At 45.7% G+C, this 23,894-nt stretch overlaps 1 protein-coding gene across 3 annotated transcripts in view; it reads right to left on the bottom strand.

Moving 5' to 3' along the window:
* The window catches only part of DNAH9 (dynein axonemal heavy chain 9), a 313,471-nt gene that overhangs the window by 173,149 nt on the left and 116,428 nt on the right, over positions 1-23,894 (bottom strand). For all 3 annotated transcript variants that reach the window (XM_045083402.1, XM_045083401.1, XM_004760150.2), the window contains 5 exons: positions 17,653-17,810; positions 14,507-14,645; positions 12,322-12,609; positions 5,801-6,011; positions 1,307-1,434 (listed from right to left, as the gene is read on the bottom strand). In XM_045083402.1, coding sequence (XP_044939337.1) covers positions 1,307-1,434; positions 5,801-6,011; positions 12,322-12,609; positions 14,507-14,645; positions 17,653-17,810 — 924 coding nt within the window. The remainder of the gene's footprint in view (positions 1-1,306; positions 1,435-5,800; positions 6,012-12,321; positions 12,610-14,506; positions 14,646-17,652; positions 17,811-23,894) is intronic.

The raw sequence follows: 23,894 nt of genomic DNA, 5'->3' as shown, positions 1-23,894 counted from the left end.
GCTCAGGTCATGATCTCGAGGTCGTGGGATCAGGCCCCTCGTCAGGCTCCAGGCTCAGCTGGGAGTCTGCTGGTCCCTCTCCCTCTGCTCCTCCCCCCCACTCTCTCTCTCTCTCGAATAAATAAAATCTTAAAAAAAGATAAAGTGGTCCATCCAGGGAAGGAGGTGGGAGCATGGGCAAAAAATGGGTGAAGGGGAGTGGGCAGTACTGCGCTTGCAGTTACAGAATGAGCAAGTCATGGGGATGAAAGGCACAGCATAGGGATTATGGTCAGTGGTTTTGTCACAGCATCATACGGTGGCAGATGGGACCCCCCCTTGTGGTGAGTGCCCCCTTACACAGAGGGCTGTCCAATTACTATGTTGTACACTGACAACTTGTGTAACATTGCATGTCTGCTGCACTTCCTAAGAAATAAGTAAAGTGGGCCCCTCTGGGAAGGCACATGTTTAGTTTAATGATTCTGTCAATGCTGAAACCATCATAACACTTCTTTTTTTTTTTTTTAAGATTTTATTTATTTATTTGTCATAGAGAGAGAAGTGAGATCAAGCACAGGCAGGCAGAGAGGCAGGCAGAGGCAGAGGGAGAAGCTGGCTCCCCGCCAAGCAAGGAGCCCGATGTGGGACTCGATCCCAGGACGCTGGGATCATGACCTGAGCCGAAGGCAGCTGCCCAACCAACTGAGCCACCCAGGCGTCCCCATCATAACACTTCTAATCCAGATGTGTATTCTGAATAAATTCAGGAGCAGCTACCAGCTCAGAGGCCACTTTATTGGTGTCGATGTCCACTGTTTACGACAAATAAAATGCACTCTCCCAGGATAACAGTTTGTCACCACTGAGGATGGCTGGCTGGCTCAGAATGTTTCTGACCCTCGGTGTCCTTATTTATAAAGAAGGAAAAACGTAAGGGAAGAGATTTGAACAGAGGACTTAAGATTCTCTCCAGCTCTGCATATTAAATCCATCTCTGGGCAGACGATTCTGAAAACAGTTACGACAATGCTAAAAATGCAGGGATTGCGCACGTCCAATTCTATGACCAAGTTGTTAGCTAGCCTTACTGTGGTCATTTTACAAGAGACACATATTTCAAAGCAGCACGTCACACACCTTAAACTTACACAGCATTATATGTTAATTATATCTCAGCAAAGCTGGGGAAGAAGATAAAGACACTAGTGTTCAAGCAACTCCTTACTTGGCGCCAGTCCTCAGGTGGGATTGAGATTTCCAAATGCAGCTGGAAAGCTGGTTTCCTAGGTGATGAGGGATGTGTGGGGTTTCCCCCCCTCCATACCTTGTTATCATCCATGACAGTGTTCAGAGACTCAATCCACATTGGGTCTATGTCGCCGTCCAGTAAGATCCACTTGGGCCCGTCGTGGGTGACGTTGGCCAACTCCCGCATGATGGAAGAGAACAGTCCTGAAAGCAACCATGAATCACTCACCAACCAATCTCCTCGATGCCCTTTCTCATCAGACAGCCCTTCCCTCTTAGCTATGACACCCAGGAGAAGGTGGAAATGGAAGAGGCAGGTCAGGACTGGATTTGTATCTTAATCTATTGCAGTCTCCTTGTGAGTGCCAAGGGGCTGCTGTCTCTGTGTCTCCCTCAGACCCTTTTAGGAAGAGCGTCGGCAGAATGCAGCGAAATCTGAGGGTCCTGGCTTAGGTGACAAGGGACCTGGAGAATCACTTCAGCAGGCAACTGGGACAGGATGGATTTACAGAAAACCCTTCCAGGTGAGAGTTCATCTTTCGTGATGGCAGCCCAGGCTTTGAGAGATATTCCCAATGTGATTCTAATTGGCACCACATGAGATTTAGATCTTAATTTGGACAGAATTGATTTTTATTATAGTAAGCTTTCCCAGTTGATGCTATGGTATGTCTTTTCATTTACTCGAATATTACTTTATGTTCCATAATAAACTTTTACAGTGTTTTTCAATGTATCTCTGGCTAAAAGTATTCCTCAACATTTCATAATTTTGTTGCTATTGTGAATTGGATTTTTTCCCCCGGGTATTTCCCCTTTATAGCTGGCTATAGAGAGAAAAGTTATCAAATTCTGTGTATATATTTTATGCTTAGTTACATTAGTAAATTTTCACATTAATTTTACTGATTTTTTTCAAAATGTCTACTGAATTTTCTAGGCTTAAAGTTTTATAAGCAGCAAAATAGTAATTTTTTTTCCTTTCCTCTAACTTATATCATATATTCCATTTTCTTGTCTTACTACATTTTCTAGAATCCCATGCCAAGAGTACTGAATAATAATGTTGGTAACAGTTCCCCTGGACTTATTCTTGATTTTAATAGAAATGGCTTTAGTTTCTCATCATTCAGAATGCTCCCCCCTGCTTTGGACTTTAGACAAAGATTTATTTATGAAGATTTAAATTTATTATATTTAAGGGATTTCTATATATTCCTATTTTACTTAGAATTTTTATGAGGAACAGCTCTTGAGCTTTTAGCACCTACTGTTGAGCTCATGATTTCCTCCTTTAATTTTGCAAAGCTTTACATGAAAACTTAAAAAAAAAATCCATCTGTCCTTGCCTTCTTGGAGTAGATTCTACTTAGTCAAAATGTATTCTTATTTTTATTAACATAGAGATGGGATCTACTGTTATTCAGGATTTCTGAATCTATAGATGAAGTGAAATTGGGCTCTTTTTTGGGTTCTATGTAAGTGCTGGTACAAAAAATTATTCTGGTTGCATAACATGAATTGAGAGGTATCTTTTTTTTACCATTTTGGAAACTCTTTTTGGGTGACTGTTTTAACCTGCTTTTTCACTAGTTTGTTTTCTGCTTCTTATTAAGTAAATTTTGTTAATATTATATTTTGCTAAAGGATCACTTTTATTTTTCCTAGTTTTCCAAACATGTAACAGATAATTAAGCATCTCTTCCATCTTAATATTGATCTATTACAGCTTTTAATTCTTAATTGGATCCACTTTTACTCTTCTTCCCCCATCAGTCTTGCTTAGAATGGATTTACTCGTCTTTACAAAGAACCGATATTTACGTTTTATTTATCCTTCCTGATTTTTTTTTTCTTTTTTGGTTCCTTCCCATTAATTTCAGACTGTATCCTTCTTTTCTTTTTCCCAATTGTTTTCAGGTTCAGTTTACTACTCTGAGTAATTTCTCAGGACAGGCACTGACTGCCTTCATTTCTAGCCCATCTTCCAAAATAAGAAGAGTTTAGAGTTCTTCTTTATTGGCCTTGGCAGGCCTCCTTGGTTTTTGTTTGTTCTTTTTACTGTTTCCAAGAAGAAATGCAATATATATATTTTTTTCTTTCACCTGGGTGGTTAAGAGAACATCTCTTTTTAAAAATAATTAATGTTTTTAAGTAGGCTCCACACCTAGCCTGGAGCCTGATGCAGGGCGCAAACTCAAGACCCTGAGACAGAGACCTGAGCTAAGATCAAGAGTCAGACCCCTAACTGACTGAGCCACCCAGCTGCCTTGTGAGCTTCTCTTGATTTGCAATCAGTACGATTATTTTGGGTCATTTTCTTAGTGTCCATCTCTGCATCTATTGCACTATTATCAGACAATGTGGCCTGTACATTGATATTTTTGAATTATTTAGTTTCTTCTGTGCCCAACTAAACTTCGAATGTATAAATGTTCTAGGAATATACCAAGAAAGGAATGTTTCCTACTTCTAAGACACAAAGCTTTAAAATGATGTGTTCTATTGAGTTTGAGGATGTATTTCTCAATTTCTCTATGACTATGCTTATTTTTCTGTCTATTGGATCTGCCAATTTTGGTAAAAGTATAGTAGTAATATCAACCACATTCCTATTTTCCCCAGATTCCCCCCAAATTTTTAAAAAGTGGTCCTCCATCTGCTTAATAGTTCTCTTTCTTTGTGAATACAGATATATGATTATAAATATTTGTCAATGTCTCCATATTTGATGAATACTACATATTTAATAAAACTTCAATTAAAATTACAACACAGCTTAAAGTTTGAATTATATGAGCTTAAATTTCATATGGAATAAGAAGTGCCTGAGACTAGCCAAGAAAATTATGAAAGAATATTGAGGAGGAACTTACACCATCAGACATTAAAATGTTATAAAATGACTGTGAATGGAGTAGAATGACACTCGTATAGGATTAAATAATGAATGGGACAGAACAGAAAACCCAGAATCAGATCTCGGTATATATGACAGGCTGGTGCTTACATGCAGAGGGAAAGGCTGGATGGCTTAATAAATGGTCTCGACACATTCGATTATCCATTTGGAAGCAAATACGAAGTGGATTCCCTCCCTCATACTGAGCCCAAAAATAAATCCCAGATGGATAAAAGAAATGCTCATGTACAAGGTATCTTTAGGACCCGATTTATGATACTGTGTCTATAGCTGAAAAAGAGGAAGAATGAGCAACTGAAGAGGAATGCCAGATGCTAAGAGAATGGACAGACATTTCCTCTTTTAAAAAGTGTGTGGTTGGGGCGCCAGGGTGGCTCAGTCAGTTAAGCAACTGACTCTTGATTTCAGCTCAGGCCTTGATCTCAGAGATTGAGATTGTGAGATTGAGCCCGGCGTTGGGCTCCGTGCTCAGCACAGAATGTGCTAGGGATTCTCTCTCCCTCTCCCTCTGTCCCTCCCTGCTGTTCTCTCTCTAAAATAAATAAAATCTTTTAAAAAGTTTTTTTAAAAGTGCATGGTAAATATGCCACAAAGTGCCTGTAGACAAATGGTTTCTACAGGTTTCTACAGTTTCTGTAGACAGAAAAAACAATTAGTGATGCACAGAATGGACAAAGCGTTACTATCTCTCATATATAAAGAACTGTTATAAATGGACAAGAAAATAATACAGGGAAATAAAATCAGAAAAGAGCCAATTACGAAAGCCAAGGAGGAGGAAAAGATACTAAACCTCATTAATGGTGAGTGAAATAAAAATTAGAGAGGCTGCCCATTAAGTCCCCTTGTTCTAGGCCTCTGACTCAAGGCCCTAAATTAGATCCCGGGCAGTCGGGCCTTGATGTAGTCCGACACCGAGAGGCCCTCATTCCAGAAGCCACGTGGGTTTTAGAAAGAGGTCCTATCAGCTCAGAGCTCTCTTGTCAGTTCTCTCCGGATGACAGCGCCCCTTTCCAGCATCTACCAGTGATTTCTAAGTCTTGGAAGGCGACACTGGGGTTAGCACTAAGTGAACAGGAGTCTGGGACCCTGTGAATCGCTGTAGAAGGAAGCATGGTTCTAGAACCCATCTGTGATGAAGGGGCATGAATGATGTCTTCAGCTAGGCCATGAGGCCCCGTTATTTGTAGTGGTGTCTCTCCATCATTCCTGGGGGCTGACAGGAACAGGTGCCCCCTGTGGGAAGCCAGAGCCTGCCATGTTACCTCTTTGGGAAATGAGCTGTGAACTCCCAACTGCAACCCGTGTCTTAAATCCACTGCCAGGCAATGTAGGGACTCTGACTTCAGCTACACAGTCACAGAACCACAGTTGAGAATGCCTGCCCTGCTTTCTCCTCTTTCAATGCCCTTTCTCAAGGAGCAGTTGGAAGGGTCTCCAAGGAGAGAGAATCTCCCAAGGGCTTAGGTTCCCCTCCAAGCCAGAACTGGGGTCTGCCTCTCTTTGATTCTTTTCACTTCCTTCTCTCACTCCAAACTGATCGGGCCAGAGTTCTTCCCTCTGAAGTTCACCCTTGGGTGCAGATTCAAGCCTGCCTCTGGGGCTCAGCATAGCAGGAATTTTGTCCCATGGGGGTCCCGCCCTTACCATCCTTCCACTCTCTGGTGGCTGGATTGATGATGCCGAAGAGTTCATCATTTGTGACTGCTTTGGGGTTGAGGTCAGCCCAGACAGGGCGGCGTTTCATGATCTGATAGGTCTTGTGCAAGGACTTGAGCACCTGAGACTTGCCAGTGCCCGCGCCCCCCACCACGAACACAGAATGTCGCACGGCCAGGAGCTCCTCCAGCTGGACAACCTGGGGAGACACACAGTTCAGCCAGAGGGACAAACCTGTCACTGACATCCCAATAATTGATAATTATTAATCATCAACTAAGTGCTGGAGAGTGTTCCAGCTGAGGGAGATTCAGAGAGGACCCTCCCCTCTCCATGATCTTACAGGCTAAAGGGGAAGCATAATAATTGCTAGAATCGAGTTATTTATAAAGTGCTATGGGAACAGGTAGGAAGAAACAATTGATTTTGTACAGATAAAGAGAATAAGAAAGCCTTTGAAGAAGAGGAGATATTTGAACTGGGGCTTCAGGGCTGAGTTTGCCAAGATGAACAGGGGCATTTGCAAGCAGAGGTATAAGAGCATGGAGGCTTGTGCTGTGACAGAGCCTGAAGTGGTTGACCAGATAGTCTGATGAGTCTGGAGTCAAGGAGCTCTTTGGGGACATGGTAGCATTGAAGGTCTTATCACTCTTGTCCTGGCTTGCCTCCTGGCTTACCTTTCCATGCTTGTAGGAGCACATTTACTGGAATGAAAATGTGATCACGTCACTGCCATCACTCTGTCCCTACAGTGGTTCTCCATAGCTTGGGTGACAATATCCCAAACCCTCAGACTGGCTTAAGAGGCCCTTTTGCAGACTGGCCCAAACCAGCTTCTTCTTTCCCCTCCCCCAGCATGCACATTCCAGGTAGACAACTGGGGTTCCTTAATAATGTTCTTTCTTGAGTCTACATCTTTTAAGATATGGCGCTTTCTGTTCAGATGTCATCCTTTCTCTCACCTTTTCCTGGTTGGTCCTACATATCCCTTAGCTGGCAGCAGGTGTCCCATACCTACATCTCAGTACTCAACATGGCCATGGCTACTCTTCTCCCTATTCAATTACCAGCTCCATGAAGGTAGGCAGGACTGGGTTTCTTATCTTTTCATTTCCAGGGTCTATCAGAGAATCGGGCACATACTAAGTGTTGATATTTGCTGAAAACATGAAGGAAGGCTGGAAAAGCTGAGTGGCTGCTATTGTAAAGGGTCTTCTGCCCCATGGGCTAAGACACTGAACTTTAATGTAGATCAAGCACATTTTGCACTATGAGACCCTCAATGGCTGAGGAATGTGAATGCATGGGGTAAGGTACTAGAGTCTGCACAGTGTGGTACAATACCAAGGTCTCCCCATACATCCTATTTATTCTGCATTTCAAAACATGAGAAAAGAGAACTTCTCTGTTTTTTTAAAAAATTAAGTGATACAGATGTTCAGATGAAATTTCTAGAACTGTACAACCTGGGGATCAGGAGGAGAACATCACTCTGAGGCTCAATATAAAGGTAGTAGATGCATTTCTGCTTGGGGAATGAGAGGACTCATTTCCCCAGAGGCAGGATCACTGACTGAGAAGCGGAGCTGTGATTTCCCCAGCATCACTATTATCCTCTTCTCTGTCCTAAGCGATTGCGGTTCCTCTGGTTCAGAGCCCAAGAGCACCCAAAGCAGATTTGCAATCCTGGCTCTTGTTTTTATCCTTCAGGAACTTATCGAAGCGTGGTCTGAGATAAGGATGAGGGAAGAATCAGGAAAGGTCTGTGGGGAGCTGATGTGTAAGCTAATACATGAATGAAAAATGTCAGCCATGTGAAGATCCGTGGGAGACATTCCAGTGGAGTGACAGTGAGTATAGGATCATCAGGTTCGGGGGCGCCTGGGTGGCTCAGTCAGTTAAACGTCTACCTTGGGCTTAGGTCGTGATCGCAGGGTCCTGGGATAGAGCCCCATATTGGGCTCCCTGCTCAGTGGGGAGTCTGCTTCTCTCTCTCTCTCTCTCTCTCTCTCTGCCTCTCCCCTCCATTCATGCTTTCTCTCTCTCTCTTTCTCTAGTGAATAAATAAAATCTTGAAAGAAAGAAAAGTCCCCAGGTTCTGGCTGCAAGCGTGGAGGGCTCAAAGAACAGCAAAGAAAGGTAGGGATGTAGGAGGGTGAGTATAAGATGAGATAAAAGAGGTAAGCAGGGGTCAGCTATGCAGGAACTGGTGCTTGGAAGTTATTCTAAGGACAACAGATGCATTGGAGGGTTTTTAGCATGAAACTGGCCTGAGGGCATTGCATTTAAAAATGGGGGGGGGGAGGGAAGTGGAGGCATGTTCTGGTTATTGAACAGAGATATTATATTCCTAGATTTTTTCCCCATGAACAACTACTGACTGCTTCCCTGATCCCAAAAGCCTTAAAATCACTTTCTAGTTCCATCAACTTCTTTTCATTCATTTCAATAGCATTATTGAGATAGAACGCAAGTACCATAAAATTCACTTTTTGGAAGTGTCCCAAGCAATGGTTTTGAGCCTATTCATGGAACCATCCCACGGAGAGTCACTCCCTATCCCCGATTCCTACCTCAGCCCCTTGCAACGCCTCTGTTAAATCAGACTCTTCTGGCATTTCATATAAATAGATTTATGCAAGTATGGGGCATTTTGTGAATGGTCTCTTTCACTCATAATGTGTCAAGGCTCATCTGTGCTGAGGCATGTATCCGTACATTTTTCCTCCCTGTCGCTGAGTGAAGGTTCACTGTGAAGGTTTCAAAAGTTGTTTATTCGTTTATCAACTGAATGAGCTATTGCCACACTCAGCCAATTAGGAATCCATCCATTTTCGACAGTATCTTTTGCAAGGTAAATATAGAAGTATCCCCATCCTTCCCTGTACCTTTCTTTCCCCGACTTCTGCCAGACACATTATACCTTTACGTTGCTATGTTTGATAATATTTATATTCTGTTTGGGCCTTGTAGTTAGACCTTTTCTATTTTCTGTGATCGAGGGTTGAAGACCAATTGTGGCTTACATTCTGCCGGTTGTAGAGAGTTTTCGCTGGGGGAGAAAGTTGTTGCGTGGTCTGCGTTGTGTTCTGTGTGGGCCTAGAGTCATGACTTGACAGAAGACGTTCTCAGCATCAACCCAAGGTCAAATGGATACTCTTTTCTTACACTCCACATGGTGATCAATATCACGTTATGTTTACTTACAAAAAATATTTGGACCATGACTTTTTTCTCTTCTTCTTAATTGCTTTCCTTTCACTTTGTTAAAAGACATATGCCTCAGGCCCCATAACTGAGAAGTTTAATAAAAGCACATAAGAACTTTCATCTTGTTGACCTACTCTTGATTTGAATATATCCATTTTTTTTTTTAATGGATCCATTTCTGAGGTCTTGTGTTGGACACCAGGGACTTTCTGCCCTATTTTGGATTCACTGTTTTCTAGGTCCTGTGACAGCTAAAATGTTAGGACTTTTTTTTTTTTTTTTCCTGATTCTTGATTTTTTTGAGACCCATGATTTTTTCATTTTTCACTCTCATTTTTCCATGGTATATTCTCAAGTAACTTACTCAAAAGGGTGCATAACCCTGATGTTTACTGCAGCATTATTTACAGTAGCCAAATCATGGAGGAAGCCCAAGTGTCCACGCAGAGATGAATGGATAGAGAAGTGGTACAGATACAATGGGCTATGACTCAGCCGTAAGAAAGAAAGAAATCTTGCTATTTGCAATGACATAGAGCTAGAGAGTATAATACTAAGTGAAGTAGGTCAGTCAGAGACAGACAAATTCCACAGAATTTTACTCTTATGTGGAATTTAACAAGCAAAACAAATGAGCAAAGGTGAAAAAATAAAAACAAAACAAGAAATAAACCAAGAAGGAGACCCTTAACTCTAGAGAGCAAACTGATGCTCACCAGAGGGGAGGTGGGTGGGGGGATGGGTGACGTGGGTGATGGGGGTTAAGGAGCACACCTGTGATGATGTATGGAAGTGTTGAACCACGATATTGTACGCCTGGATTGAGTATTACATTGTGTGTCAAGTGGAATTTACATAAAAACAAACAGCAAAAAAGCAAAAATAAATAAATAAATAAACTAAAAAAGGGGGTGCACAAGAAGTAAGATTTAGGACTCTGATAATATCTTTTTTTTTTTTTTTAAGGACTCTGATAATATCTTGAATGACAACTTGGTTGGCACAGAATTGGTTTTGAAATCATTTCCCTCAGAACTCTGAAGGAGTGGTCTCCTGGTCTTCTAGGACCCAGTACTACTGATGAGAAGTTCTCATGTTGCCCTGAACCTCACTCCTACTTTGGGTCCCCCTACCTCCTCAGTCCCTCACCCAACCAGGAAACTTACTGTTTGCCCTTGACCCCTGATTTCTGAAATTCCATTATGATGCGTCTTTGTGACAGTCTATTTGAATCTATTCAGTTCAGTACTGACTAAGCCCCTCTAATCTCATGTTTCTCTTGTTCTAGAAAGTTCTAAAATTCCTATTGGCAACATGGTGCACAGAGATCAATCTTCTCCATGTCATCTTGACTCTTGCACTTTGTCTATCATATATATTTTTTATATACACATTTTATATTTACATATAGACAGAAGTATCCCTATCCTTATAAAACATATACATTGAATAAAAACAAATATATATAAAATATACTTTTTTTTTCTGTACCCACATATACATAATTCTGTCCTGGGGGGGGGTTCCTTGACTTTACCTTCTGATGCTCTCACTGAATTTTATGTTATCGATGATACAATTATACATTTCAAAGAGCTCTTTACAAATCTGATAGTTCTTCTTATTTTTTTATAGCATCTCATCCCCTTTTTCTGGGCATCATTTTTAAAATTTTCTTAAAGGATACTAGTTAGAACTTTTGAAACACTCTCTACCTTATTCACACTGGCGTCAGCTACTGCGTGTATGTGTGTGTGCGTGTGTGTGCACAAGCATGCACGTGCAGGGTGGGGGTGGGGAAGTGGTGGGGAGTGCCCATCGGTCCACCTTTGTCTCTCGGGCTGTTGGCTTTCTCCAGGATCTGTGGAGCCTCAAGTGTAAATGAAGAGCAGCACTCTGTTTTCTAGAAGGCAGGGATGGCTGGATATGCTCAGGGAGGCCCTCCCAGAATGAGAGCTGATGCCGGTGATTAGAGCTCGGCCTTTGTTCTTTCACTTGTGGAGGAGTCAGCAGGTGACTGCCCTCCAGACTGAGGGGCCCCAGAGAGAACAGGCTGACCATACACAGAGGCACCAGTACTCCAAGAGCAGTCAGAGCTTCCCCCCAGAGTTTATTAGGTTACTGTAGACTCTTCTTTCTGGTTTTGGGTTAAGTGCCTGGCTGTACGTGGCCTGCCTTCTTGGGAATCTGGGACTAGAAGGGGGAGCTTTAATCATGGTTAAAGATCCATTCTAGACAGAGCCTTCTTCAGTCATCCACTGTTTTAATGCAAGGAGAAATTTCTTCCCCTGCCTTGAGCCTCCCCAGAAGACAGGAGAAACCATCACGGTTCCAAAGGCCATGGAGCCTGTCATACATTCCCTGAAGTTTCAGGGTTTTTCCGGAAAGTCTGTAATTGCTGCTAAAAATCTTCATTTTCTGTTGTTCCTCTAACAAATGACTGCTTGAAACAACACAACTTTTACTGTTTCAGTGCTCGGAAGTCTGAAATGGGTCTCATGGGGCATGAATCAAAATGCTGACAGGGTCAGTGCCTTCTGGAGGCTCTATGAGAAAATCTGTTTTCTTGCCTTTTCCTGAGTGTAGAGGCTGCCTGCATTGCTGGCACGTGGCCCCTTTCTCCACCTTCAGTGCCAGTGGTGGCAGGGGGACACTCACCCTCCTACCCCACTCTTTTACTTAAAAGACCACCGTGATTATACAGGGCCATCCAGGTTACCCAGGACCACCCCTCCATCCCAAGGTCAGCTGATTAGCAGATTTAATTCTATCAGCGACCCTCATCTTCCATTGCCACGTCACAAAGCACAGATTCTGGGGACTGGGAGGCAGATGTCTCGGGTGAGGAGAGGGAGGGTGGCATTAGTCTGCTTACCACCCTCAGGTCTTTCTAACTGTGAGAAAGCTTGCCCTGGATCACTTCAAAATGCTTACAAGCTCAGAAACATGCCAAAGAAGCAGCATGGCTCCCATAGTCTACCACTATCTGTCCTCTCTAATCCTGTCTGAAGTAATTCACAGGAAAAGGACATGTGCAAGGGCAGACTGGGCTGGGACTTAGTCCTCTGCTGCATGGTGAGCTTTCCGATGGAAGGGGTGCCATCTTGCCCTTGCATTCCCCACCACCCTTCCCACAGTGTGGGCGACCCAGGAAAGAGCTCTTGAAATGCACTATGCCTAGGTAGACACATCTTTGTACATCTAAGGCAACCCTTTGGATTAAGGTTGTCCCATCATCCAAGAAAAGCAGTGAGAGACAAAAAAAAAAAAAATTCTAGGGAGGGAAAGCGTCCGCATACCTTGATTACAAAGTTGTCCTCAGCCTGGAGCTTCAGATCCACCACTGCCTTCCGAACCAGCGCTTCAAAGTTGAGATCTCTCCTCCGGGGCACATCCAGGGCAGGAAAGAGGTCCCCGATGAGGCCCATGAACACGGGTATGTCGTCGGTCACGATCTTGGGGATGTTGAAATCGCGCAAGGAGCGCATCAGGACTTGGTCCTCAGGGCGGTCAGGGTCCCCTCGCTTCAGGGATCCAGCCACCACCAGCACAGACTTGATGGCCCGCAGACCCCAGTCGTAGTGATCCTGAGGGAAGATGGCGCAGGTCAGGCGGGCATGCTAGGAAGCAGGACGCCCTATGCCTGTGCAGCACCTATGAAATTATAGGCAGGTCACTTCGGAGGCCAGGGCAGAGGCTTAGGAAAAGACCAATGACATGGAAGATTGTGGTGGTCACAGATCCCAGCTTCCGGTTTGGCATTAGCTACTCTTCCCTCTATGACTGACCACAAAGCAGACCCAGGGTATACAGGGGTTGGGGGCCAGGGAAAGCAAACAGAACCACTTCCCGACCTATCTGGCTACTCCTTGCATGTTCAGAGACAGGAAGGGCATCCAGGAGGAAGCCATGTTAGCTCCTAGAGGTGGTAAGGAGGAAGCCATATTAGCTCATAGAGATGCTCAGGAGGAAGCCATGTTAGCTTGTAGAGGTGGTCAGGAGGAAGCCATATTAGCTCCTAGAGATGGTCAGGAGGAAGCCATATTAGCTCCTAGAGATGGTCAGGAGGAAGCCATGTTAACTCCTAGAGGTGAAGGAAGCCATGTTAGTTCTTAGAGGTGGTCAGGAGGAAGCCAGGTTAGCTCGTAGAGGTGGTCAGGAGGAAGCCATATTAGCTCCTAGAGATGCACAGGAGGAAGCCATGTTAGCTCCTAGAGATGGTCAGGAGGAAGCCATGTTAGCTTGTAGAGGTGGTCAGGAGGAAGCCATGTTAACTCCTAGAGGTGGTCAGGAGGAAGCCATTTTAGCTTGTAGAGGTGGTCAGGAGGAAGCCATATTAGCTCATAGAGATGATCAGGAGGAAGCCATGTTAGCTCGTAGAGGTGGTCAGGAAGAAGCCATGTTAACTCCTAGAGATGGTCGAGGCTGAGCTCATGTGCTCTACACTGAGGAGGACTTCAAATGCTCTGAGAAAAGCAGTGCAGAAAAATTACCAGTAGCAACTAGTAGAAAGGCAAGAGTTTAAATCAAAAGGCAGGGGTGCTTGGATATAAAGTGGTAGGAAGAAAATGAGATGGATTTAAGAGAAATCCCCAGGGTGGAATGTGCAACCGTTCATCCACGGTTGGATGGAAAAGAAAATGCCAAGGATGACTCCCAGCGTTCCAGAATTAGCCAGTGAGTAAGTGCGGGTTTGCATTCGGAAGCACAGAATGCAGAAGTAGCCTGGGGTGGAGACAGGCAGGAAGACGGGCTTTAGAGGCCCAGCTTGGGGAGCTGTGGTGTGGACTGCTACAGATACAGGTTTAGAGCTCAACAGGGAGGTTTGGGCTGGATTGGTGGATGTCGGCTGCTGGCCTGCAAGTCCGTGGTGCTGGGGACCCAGCAGATAACACAGTGAGCAAGGAACCCCAGAAAGCATGGAGAAACAGAAGAATTTTCTTTGTTTGTTTGTTGTTTAAAGATTTTATTTATTTATTTGACAGACAGAGATCACAAGTAGGTGGGGGTGGGGAGCAGGCTCCCTGCCGAGCAGAGAGCCCAATGCTGGGCTCAATCCCAGGACCCTGAGATCATGACCTGAGCGGAAGGCAGAGGCTTAACCCACTGAGCCACCCAGGGCCCCCGAAACAGAAGAGGTTTTAAAGAAATACACCTGGGTCAGATTTCATGGGGCTGAGTGTGCCCATGGCTGCAAAGATGGTTCTAGTAAGAGAGGCCTGAAGGAAGGAGAAACTCAATGGAAACAGCCCAAGGACGCTAGACTATGGGAAAAAAATAAAAGTCTGGGGACCAAATAGGTTTTCGTTTTAATGCTAGGCTAAGAAAATGAACACGAGTCTTTGCTGTAGAAGTGGTGAGAGCTTTTACTCTTTTTACAGAAAACTGACTCTCTGTGAGAAGGCTCGCCTACATTGGCCCAGACCCCATTGAAAGCCAGGCAATCCCACTGGACTGGTGGTCCAGCCAAACTGGAGAGAGTACCTGTTTCGAGAGCAGCTCTTTGCACAGCTGGTAAAGGGTGATGAACTTTCTGGCTAATGATCGCGCTTCAATGAATCCTTCTGCCACCAGCATGATCTCGCAGATCAGCTCAAAGTCGGGAACCACCATTGCACAAGGCCTGTGAATGGGGAGACAGAGGACCAAGATGGTTTCCCACCCACAGGGGAAGGGAGGCTTGGAAGACAAGAGACACTGGCAGAGGTCACGGACAGAGGGATCTGTGATATAAACACTTAGCCCTTAGCAAGGGTTTGATCGGAGATTCCCAATTTAGGGATGAGTTGGCTAAGGATAAAAGATACAGATAAAAGATATGGACTCTCTTGTCCAAGGAGATGGATAAGAATCTATTTCTCATTTTCACAATGCATGTCTCCTCCAAGTCTAGACACCTGGGGCTTATTCTGTGCTTACGTACATACCAATGTGAACATCTAATGCTAAGGTCTAAAATACCCACTAAACTCCATCTGGCCAAAGAATGCATATATGAGGGGCACCTGGGTGGCTTAGCTGTTTAAGTGACTGACTTGATTTCGGCTCAGGTCAGATTTCAGCATCATGAGACTGAACGCCACTGAGCTCTGTACTCGCTGCAGAGTCTGCTTGGGATTCTCTCTCCCTCCCCTTCCCTGTTCTCATGTTCTCTCTCTCTTTAAAATAAAGAAAGAAAGAAAGAAAGTAAGTAAGTAAGTTAGTTTTTTTTAAAAAATGGCATGTATGGGAATAGAGGGGAATTTTTGTCTATAAGGATTTAATATAGTTTCCCCCCACTGCTAGCTCTGGAAACATTTTACTTTTAAATTACTTATTTTTAGAGTTAATTTATTAGGTATGTAACAGGAGCCTAAGATTGTTTACATTTAGCTGCATTTTCCCTAGACAGATATAAAATTTTCGAAAACATATCATTCAAGAACATTTTTCCTTTAAATTATTTTTCATTGTATTCAGATTCAAAGGGGGAACCAAACACGTAGAGTCTCAAAAATTATTTTGCAGCTTAAAATAAGGTTAAGTATGAGTCCACTGGGATGTGTGGGTGGCTCAGTGGGTTAAGCCTCTGCCTTTGGTATAGGTCATGATCTCAGGGTCCTGGGATCAAGACCTGCATCGGGCTCTCTGCTCAGCAGGGAGCCTGCTTCCTCCTCTCTCTCTGCCTGCCTCTTTGCCTCTTTCTGATCTCTCTGTCAAAGAAATAAATTTTTAAAAATCTTAAAATAAAAAGTATGTATCCACACAACAGAAGGCCATGGAAAATAATGATAGAGGAGGAAAACTATTTAGTGGGATGGGAAAATATTAGTTAATGAAGTCAGGGTCCTACCTTAGATTGGGTCTTATCCTAAGTTTAAAAAAGAAATACTCTGCCCACCAGATATTGGAAGGGAGCTTGCCAAAGGGCTGCAACCATCTCTGGACAATAGTTTTCAGATGGGGAAGGCAAGAGTTCTGGAGTCAGACAGTCTGGGTCTGAAACCCTGTTCTGTGGGCTCCTAGCTAACGCCAGGAACGGTTCCCACCTGGGCAATGTGCTGGCCCTGTTTTCTCCCTGTACGAGGCAGGTACTAGAAGTACCCAGCTCACAGGGAGGGCTTTTGTGAAGATGAAGTATAAAAGTAGATGTTCGTATTTATTGTTTTTATGCATATTTTTCTCCACCCCCTCCCGATTTTCTGGTGTAAACGTTCCCTTTAAATTTGGTGGGGAAATTGCAAAGAGTGGTTCTGGTCAGGGTGATAAGCTACTTCTGCTTGTGAACACAAAGCTCACTTAAATACTTTGTGCAAATGAACAGCCACCACGTGGGGCAGCCTGGTGATATTCCAACCAGCTCTTGGTAGCAGTGGCCACTGGCCTGGATGGGGGGATGCCCACACTGCTCTTGTGACACAGGGATCTGCCACTGCTGGAGCACACAGGGACCGGACCGAGGGACGGAGTGCACGAGGTGGGGGGGTGGTTCAGCGGTTTCCTGGGCTCCATGTCCCCGGGAGTGCAGGGGTTCTGGGTCCCCAGATGAAGCCGACCTCTGTGTCATGACTCCCAGGGCTTCTCTGGCTCAGGTCACAGTCCAGCAGGCAGAGAATCAGAAGCCACAAGGCATCTTCTGCAACTGGGCTGCCTTCTCTGCCCTGAGACAAAGAATGGAGACTCCAGCCCCTTCTAAAAAATGCATTTGCATTTTCTTATTATGATACAGATTTTAAAGCATGGCAATCTCCACCAGTGGCCAAGGGGAAACAGAAGAGGTGTTTTTGTGCCTCACTACCAGGAGTGCGGTTCAGCAGTGCTCTTGTACAGAAAGTAATTTGTCGATGTGTATCAAGAGCCTTGAAAACACACCTCCCTGTTGACTCAGTGATTCCGCTGCTGGGAAGCTAGCCAAAGAAAATAATCACACATACAGAGAAAAGGACTTATGCACAAAGATGCACATTACAGCAGTATGTATACATTTCCTTTAAATGTTAGAAACTGTCTTAATATTTAAATATGGGGGGTACTTAATTACACCATGGGCCATGTACTTGGCAGAATAAAATGTAGTCATAAAATGAGATTTCTTAAGACCATCTAACAGAAGAGATGATTTCTGTTAGGATTATGATGGAGTACGAAGTGGGGGGAAAAAAAAACCCAAAAACCAAAAAAACCAATGTGAAACTGTGTGCTGACCACAAATGTAGGACTTCAAAATACCCATATAAAGGAGAACAGAGTAGAATTCAGCAAGAAATGATTTTTACCGGTGATAGCAGGAAAGGTGGTTTTATAAACTCTATTTTGTTATGCATTCCAGATTTCTTCTTCTTCTTCTTCTTCTTTTTTTTTTTTTTTTTAAAGATTTTATTTATTTATTTGACAGATAGAGATCACAAGTAGGCAGAGAGGCAGGAAGAGAGAGAGGAGGAAGCAGGTTCCTTGCTGAGCAGAGAGCCCGATGTGGGGCTCGATCTCAGGATCCTGGGATCATGACCTGAGCCAAAGGCAGAGGCTTTAACCCACTGAGCCACCTAGGCACCCCCCAGATTTCTTCTAATATGTATGGCAACCATTTGCAGTGAAGAAAACAAGAGTAGCTTCTCTGCTGGGCCCTTGTGCAGGGCAGGGCAGACACTCACCTGAAGAGAGCCTTGAGGTTCTCCGGGAGCTCCGTGCGGCCAGCGTAGCCCGGGTTCATGGTGATGAAGATTCCCACAGAAGGATCCAGACTGATCTCCTCCCCAAGGAAGTTGAACCGCTGCTTCTTGTCTCGGATTGCATCTTGAATGCTTTTGACCTGGTGAGCGAGTTGACAGAAAAGGTCTGCACCATGTTCCCGGGGTGGGGTGCTAGCTAAGGCTGTGAAGCGTGGTGACACCCGGTGGGGACACCTGCTCTGGGGCCCCTTCCCCTGAAAGACAGGTGCAGTGGCAGCACCCTGGACCATCTCCTTCCCGTCCAGAAGAAATCTAGTCGCACAGCACAGCACAGCACAGCACAGCAGCTAAGAGGTTGGGAGTGAACAGTGAGAAGGTGTCTAACCCCACTCCCTGAACACTGTTCCGAGGGCTTCTTGCATATTAATTCATTTGCTCTCCACCAAGATCTTTTGAACCCAATCCTCGATGTAAACCAGAAGCACTAGGCAGTGGGGTAGTTTGCCTGACCTTGCACCACTAGTAAGTGGTCATGTTCTGGACTTGAATCTGGGCAAGGGGACTCAGGAGCCTTGGCTCTTGGCCCTGTATGATGGAGGGAACACCAGGACCTACCCCCAGGGCTTGTGCTGAAGATAAATGAAATCAAGCCTGCAAAGAGCTTAGCATACAGAAAATGCTTAAGAAAGGCATTGGGAATTGTTAATGTGGTCCTCAGCCTGGCTTACCTCCTCTGACCACGTCTCTAGAACAGACATGGTGATCATAGCCTACCTCTTCAGGGATTGGGTGCCCCGGAGATGGCAAAGTAAGGCTGGACCTACATCCCTCCTTCAGAAAGCAGGGCCTTTCTGAAGAGATCAGACTTGTTCTTCGATGTGGGGATGTAAGCTGAAGCTTGACCTGGTCAGCTCTACATTCTAGATCACTCTTACAGCAGTGGGAAGAAACAGAACCACTGTTTTTCACACATGGCGCTTTGGAAAAGCATGTGCAAAAGTGATCCATGACAGAAGGAGGGAAGACAAGAGGGACACGCTTGTTCGGCCCGGCCCCGGAATGTCTCCGAGTATCTCCAGCTTCTCGGGGTTCCTGAAAGCAAAAACTGACAGCAGGCGGAGCAGGGAGAGGGTGGGCAGTGCACGGTTTTGAGTGAGCTCTAGTCACGCTGGTCATGGTCAGGGTGTTTAGAAGAGCCAGGCGTTTTGGGAAGACTGGGCTGTAGGTGTGTGTCTGGGAGAGAGGGGACAGAAAGAAACAGGGAAGGACAGAGCCAGAGCCGGAACACTTATGGAAAGGAGAGATGGACAGACAGAAGGACGACAGACGGACAGTAGGAGCCGAAGTGGAAGAGAAAGACAGGAAGCAGCTGGACCACCTACCACAGAGCAAGCCTCTCTCCAGTGCCTGGCTGGGCGGAACTCACCAGAACGTGGGACGGGTCTACAGTTAAGATTCCGCTCCTTTCCCCAAAGTAAAGCTCTCGAGACCAAACGCACTTGAGCTCACGGCAATTAGTTTGAGACGGAAACCTCTCTTCTGCACACAGAATGGCAATGCCGTTGTGGGACAGGTGGTCTCCAGCGCCCTGCGCATGTGGGGCTCATGGCACAGCCCTGAACAGCACCCCCAGCCTCCCCATCACCCCACAGCTTATGTGGGTGGTTAAGAATGGGCTCCCTCCCTGGCCCCAGGCCTCCCAGCTATCAAATACGCAGAATACGCACCATCTTATAGGGTGGGAAAGCGAGTTTAGTCGCCATTTACTGATTGCCCTGATACCCTTGGGCGAAGGCTAGAGCCCAGGACCCTTTCAGCCACTCACGGTGACTCCGCCTCCCCTCCTGCAACACCTGAGCCCCAGAACCTCACTCTCAGGCAGAATCTACTGCGCATCACAGCACGGCGGCATGTCCTTTCATGTGAAACTCTAGAGGGGGCGCTCGTGAGCGAGAGTATGGAGCCCATGCAAAGCTGGAGCGTCTGTGTTTGACGTGAGTTGTCCTGTTGGGTCCCCTCAATAGCTGGGCGAGATGGGCAGATCCTCATTTTAAAGGTAGGGAAACCAAGCCAGAGGCATTTAAAAAACTGTGTCCAGTTATGCAAGACGCCGAGTTTAGGGGGGCGGGGGAGGGGCACAAGGGAAAGCGAAGCTGTTCCTATGACTCATAGTGTAAGTCTAAAGTCAATCAAAAATAAAAAGTTGCAAGAAAAAAAGAAAAAGAAACTTGCCAGCTGTCTAACAGTTGGTACGCGGGGCAACCCGAGTTACCAACTGGGCAACCTGGTCCCAGGGCTCGTGCTCTCATTAGGCCCTTCCCCAAACTGCCTTTTACCGGAAGGACAGTGTGCTAGCCACGCACGGCTCCGCATCCGACATGTACCTTTTGGGGGAATTTTATTTTGCTCTGAAAATAATAATAATTTAGAGACCTGTGTTCCCACGAGCTAAGAAAAGGCACATTCACTCACTAAAGAATACACACACACAGAAACACACACACACACACACACACACACACACACAGCTACGTAGAAACCAATGTTCTCAGCTAGGGGTGATTTTGCACCTGCCCTCCCCAAGGGATATCTGGCCATGGCTGGAGACATTTTTGTTGTCCCAAGTTGGAGGGGGCGGAATTTCTGGAATTATTAGGCTCAAGACATTGAACATGCCAAAGTTGGGGAAATCGTGGTCCACAAAATCATTTCACCAGTGAGGAAATTGAAGGCAAGAAGGTACAAGGGGCTCCTCCACCATTCGGCATCCTGGGGCCTACCAAATTCCTGCGCAAATTCTTAGCTCCACCCCTGGCTGACCCAGTCAGAAATTCTGGGGTGGGGTCCAGTTGATGGGTAAGCTCTCCAGATGATTTGGATATAGCCTCAATTCAAGAGCTACCGTGGTCTGGTTAATTCTTGGATTTCTGCTCCACCCCACTGCCCACGGTGTCCCCATCAGACCTGCAAGCTGGCCCCTCCCCCTTGGCACACCTGCGCCTTCCACTCCCTCTGCCCCACCTGCCATGGACAGGACATGTCTCTGTAGCCCGCTAACCTGGGCCAACCCGGCTCAAGCTGGTGGGTCTTCAGGTCAGACGCATGTAAAGCAGAAGGCAGAAAGCGAGCTCCAGGAGAGAAAGGATGATTAAAGGCTATGAAGGCTGGATGAGAAAGTGAGCCTATCAAGATCCACCGGGCTCGGGCTGGGGGGATCAGAGTTTTGACCTCTCTGTATCGCAGGCCAGGCCCGATTGCAGATGATTGGTCCAGGATCCTGCACAAGCCTCGTGTACATGTCTGACCCTAGGGGTGCTGATGGGATCTCTTAAGAATGAATTCTTTCCCTTCCAAGGCTAAAAGCTGGTGGGGATCATGGAGGGTTCTACCCTGACATCCTCCCACCTAGGCTGGAGACTTTTATCAGATACACTCATGAAGGCTAATGGTCACACCATCTTTTCTGCAGGTGACAGGTGTCAAGGAGGTCATCGACTAGCTCAGGGTTGCCTGAATCCTCCCAGTTTTTTCCTCCAACCCCCTCTACCTTGCCCTTTCCATTCTAGGGAAGTGGCCCATTTCAGGGTCCAGACCTTGCCCCCAGATGCCATGTGGTACTAAAATCCTGCCTTGCTCACTTCATCCTTCTCTCTGCAAAAGCAGATTGCAGTTTGCAGGAAGTGCAACACACTCACGCTTTGTACTTTAGAAAAAAGAAAAGTAATTTTGTGTTTTCACCTTAGACCTTCAGCTCCTCTATAAAGAGTGGTACGTGGGAAGCTCCCTTGGTTCTGAGACCCTAGCATGTGTTCGGTGCCCTGAGTCCTGGATCAGTCCTTGGAACACTGCTGTGGTGGCCTCCCAAGGCCTTGTTAACTGATCTGTTGTTTCTTGCCACTTCCTTCCTTGGCTCCAGCATACCTGTGCCATGGGGAAGGAAGGGACATGGCAGAAATGTCTGGTCAGGGAGCATGGAGAGGGACAGGGGGCTGGGGGAGGGGGGCGGTGGAGTGTGTCCTGCAGACACGCATCTCCGGACCCAAGGCCTAGCAAGCTGATTGAGATGGTACTGGCAAAGTTCTGGGGGAAAAAAGGGTAAGTGTATTTTATACATTTTTAAAATAGCAGAGTAATTGCTCTCACAAATGCCACACTTTGTCCCAATCACGTATGCAGTTCTGCTTGACCAATCTGACAGAGACATGAAAATACCCACCTCCAAGAACGCTGGAGCACACACACTTTTGGAGAAGTTACGGGAAAGAGGAGCACAGACAGGCAAGGAGCCAGAGGAGGAGACAGAGAAGGCGGGTGGGGGGAATGGGGGAGAGCGATCACAGCTGGTGTGGCTTCTGAACCAACATGCCAGCCTGGATTGCTGCGGGAATAATTAAGTGCAATTTTCTCCTTGGACGGGTATAGGATTTTAAACGGGATGGGCTCAGATTCTGCCCAGGCTGTTGTCAGACCACTTTCTTGAGAATGTCTCTCCTACAGGTGTGTGCCGAGACTGGAATATGAAAGCATCCAGAATTCTGGGTTGAACTTACTTAATTCCAGAAGCAAAAAGGAACTTCAGAGAACCTACAAGGACATTCTGTTGGGCAGTTTCAAAATAAGGTGAATTCACAGTGTTTATCTATTATGTTAGGGAAAGTGGCTGGTGAGTATTGCCTCATCACTTAGGGCACTATGTTTGGGAAGACAGTCTGAAGTTGGGTCAGCTGAGAAGGAGTGAAGAGTGTTGAGGAGGCTGGTGAGACATGGATGTGGACCCTCCTTCCCTGCCCCACGTCTCATGCCCTTTTATTGCCCTTTAGCCTGTGGCCTGCAGTGCTCACATAATAATTATAGTAATCACCACTTCCATCATCATCATAGTCATCACCGTCATCAGTACCACTGTCACCACCACCACCACCACCACCATTACTGCTATTTCCACACCACCACCATCATCATGACCATCATCATGACCACCATCATTATAGTCACCATCATCATCATGGCCAACACCATCACTATCATCTTATTACCACTATTTTCACATTACCATCATCATCATGACAACCTTCATCACCATGATCATCATCATCACCATGACCATCATCACCAATATCATCACTACCAGTATAGCTGCCACCAATATCACTACCACCACCACCACTGCCACCATCCTCATAGTTATCACCATCATTACCACCATCATCATGCATCACCATCACCACCATCATCATTATCATGACCACCCCGATCACCATCATCACCACCATCATCATGCATCACCATCACCACCACCATCATCATGGTCATCATCATCATCATCACCACCACCACTATCATCATCATGGTCATCACCATTATCACCACCATCATTATTATGACCACCATCATCATCACCACCATCATCATGGTCATCACCATCATCAACACCATTACCGTTGTTGGTAGTATCACAGAGATTAATACTTGTCACATGCCTACTATCTGTAGAGCTTTAAGTGCTTTGCACACATTAACTCTTTTAATAATTATTATAACTGCATCTAGTAGGTACTATTATTAACTCTCTTTACAGATGTGAGATTTGAGACATAGACTTGCCTAAAGTCACCCAGCTGGTAGGTGGCAGAAACAGAGCTGAACATTGTTGTGTGGTTTCAGCTATGAACTGCACACATAAGCACTTGCCAACCTCCTTGCCTGGTTTATTCCACCCTATAAGAAGATGTTTAAGATCCCAATTGCATGTGCGGTTGCTCCCACAATCTCTGGAACCCAAGATGAGCTCTACACTGACCCTGGTCTGGCTCTCACTGTTTCTTGTTGGCTCTTCCCCAGGGCTTCTTGGAGGGACACCGAGATGGCCCTTTGGCAACCCTGTTGCACTGGAACACCATAGGGGTAACTGTTGAGGCTAAGGGATTTCAGGGAGGGCAGTCATCTCAACACAGCATGACTGGTGAGGAAGAGAAAGGCCCTCTGCAGTAAGGCCAACAGCCAGAAGGGAGGATGCGGAAACTCTTAGCAGCAGAGATGAGAGAGGTAGACATCACAGTAGGTAGAACTAACAGAGGATGGTGGGCAAGGGAGTAAAAAAGATGGGTGATCCATGAGCTGCCAGGTGTCTACAGTGGAGGAAGGAGAAAAACCCCAGGTACATGGTATAATTATGGTTATCAATCCCGACACTCATGGCCACAAAGAGCTTAAGCTTCTCTCTC

Source organism: Mustela putorius, unplaced genomic scaffold (assembly GCF_011764305.1).
Source record: "Mustela putorius furo isolate JIRA1106 unplaced genomic scaffold, ASM1176430v1.1 tig00000695_pilon_pilon_pilon, whole genome shotgun sequence".
Classification (NCBI taxonomy): domain Eukaryota; kingdom Metazoa; phylum Chordata; class Mammalia; order Carnivora; family Mustelidae; genus Mustela; species Mustela putorius.
The sequence above is the reverse complement of the archived record's forward strand: the minus strand, read 5'-3'. Positions and strand labels throughout refer to the sequence as shown.